Source organism: Octodon degus, unplaced genomic scaffold, assembly GCF_000260255.1.
Source record: "Octodon degus isolate 3935 unplaced genomic scaffold, OctDeg1.0 scaffold00060, whole genome shotgun sequence".
NCBI classification, from domain to species: Eukaryota; Metazoa; Chordata; class Mammalia; order Rodentia; family Octodontidae; genus Octodon; species Octodon degus.
The window spans coordinates 8,073,296-8,075,280 of record NW_004524636.1 but is presented as its reverse complement, the minus strand read 5'-3'; the positions used below and the strand labels follow the sequence as shown (position 1 = coordinate 8,075,280).

General features: G+C 37.1%; 1 protein-coding gene across 1 annotated transcript in view; it reads right to left on the bottom strand.

The window, feature by feature from the left end:
* Window positions 1-1,985, bottom strand: part of Plcb4 (phospholipase C beta 4) — a 427,861-nt gene that overhangs the window by 138,700 nt on the left and 287,176 nt on the right. The window contains exons 4-5 of the mRNA XM_004634291.2: window positions 1,464-1,544; window positions 611-670 (exon numbers count right to left, since the gene is read on the bottom strand). Of these exons, the coding sequence (XP_004634348.1) occupies window positions 611-670; window positions 1,464-1,544 (141 nt within the window). The remainder of the gene's footprint in view (window positions 1-610; window positions 671-1,463; window positions 1,545-1,985) is intronic.

Genomic DNA, 1,985 nt, shown 5'->3' with positions numbered 1-1,985 from the left:
AAAAAAAAAAAAAAAAAAAAAAAAACAAAGTGAGGAATATAATTTTGTTTTGAATGGTTAAAAACCTTCAGGGGTATTCCAGAGAAGGAAATAAATCCTAGGCTAGAATGTTCTCCGAAGAAACACCTTTGAAATTTCCTAGCCCTACTACACAAATGGCTTCTTGTGCAAACAAATCGATCTCTGGGTAAAAGACTCTTCTACGTGCTCCGTTGGTTTGGGTTTTTCCCTTCCAGGTGGCTCAGTGTCTTTGCTCACAGGTGCACACACAGGAAAGTACCTGAGCCGCATCAGTTTCCCCATCGACCACAGATGAAAGTGAACTGCTGTTTGCTAAAAAGAGGGGAGTTTATACAAGTAATTTCCAAGTAGAGGGAACTGTTGCTTTGCTTTTGTGCAAAGCTTTTTGCAATCCCAATGTCTGGTACAACTAATGATGACACAGTCCCAATCACTCGACAGCTGTGAGGGACAAGATTTCTAACCCATGTCTGTTCTGAATTCCCTGCTGATGACTTTGGGGCAGAAACAAGGGAAACAATATCCTGGGCAGCCTTCCCAGTTTCTAAATGCATGCTTTGAAAGGACAGCAAACGCCCATCGCAGGTACCTTAGGGATGGCTCCCAGCCGAATGCTGTTGATGAGGGAACATTCTAACACCTGTCCTTCCTGAGAGAGAGAGAACATACACAGCAGTGAGTTCAGATGCTGCCAGACCTATGGCACAAAGCGCTTGACAAACATTTCTAACAAGGAAGTCAATATTGATTAGCATTAGGTAATAAACGGAGTAAAATCAAAGAGCAACAATAATTATTTCCAGTGAGCAGAAAAAAGACCCCAAGCTTTGTCTTTCAAATATATATAAAAATGTAACCCTAGATAATTATTTATAAAATGTTTATAGAATACTGTGACTTTTACACATATAATATTAATATCCATTTATGCTTAATGTATGTGTATATAAGGATCTAAAAGAAAATAATGCTTTTATATAACTCTAATTGTATGTAAATTTGCCTCAGATGTTCATTAAATGTATATGCTGTGCCATGCATTAAGTCTCAAACTGTAACAAAATAATTACTCTTTTAATAATGCTTCTAGATTTCAACTTGAATATCTTTTTTCTGGGAGAGCTTCCTAACTACCAAGATTAAATCAGATCTGCCTGTTGCAGGCTTATCTAACAATCTCAGTTTCTCATTTACAACACTCTTTCTGGTAACTACCTTTTTTAAATGCTCGATTTTGTACCTACTCTAGAGTCTCTGAGAATTAGAACACTGTCCTTAAACTCTCAGTGCCTGATACATGAAAGTCGGATTTGAAAAATTATTAATGAATGAATGAATGAATGAATGAATGAATGGTCCAATGCCTTTGTAAGGCACCAGGTCTGTCTGCTGCGAAATGAACTGGCTTAACCCAAGAGACAGCTTACAGCTCTGTGACATACCTTGCCTTCACTTTTCCAGGTCAGAAAGAAGCCAAACTCATCCACTCTGAAGAGGCAGTTGGGTTCAAACACATATGATTCCTGTTAAAAAGAAATGTGTTGTGTCTGTGTCTCACACCATTTAGAGTCCAATTAAAATGCAAATATCTCTGAGCCTCCAAGGAAAAATGAGAAATCCCTTTGTATCCAGATTCTAATAACATTTATTATGATATTATGGAAATCTTTAAAATTCTTTAAAATTCTTTTTTTTTTAACTGAAAGCCATCCTCTGAATACAGAATCTTCTTGAACAAGCATGCAAAGAAACAATATTGATTTCTTTCAGTTATATACAAGAAATTTTCCCTGAGGTCTTGGAAAAACAACTCCTAAGAGGAAGGATTTCCCAGTTCAGCATCTTGATCTGATCCATGCAAGAGGAACTCCGTCCTATATGTAACAAACATGAAAAATTAGGTTGAGCAGTATATGCCCACAAGCCTTTCAGGTCATTCTGATGAAGTCTGAAACCAGTTTGTA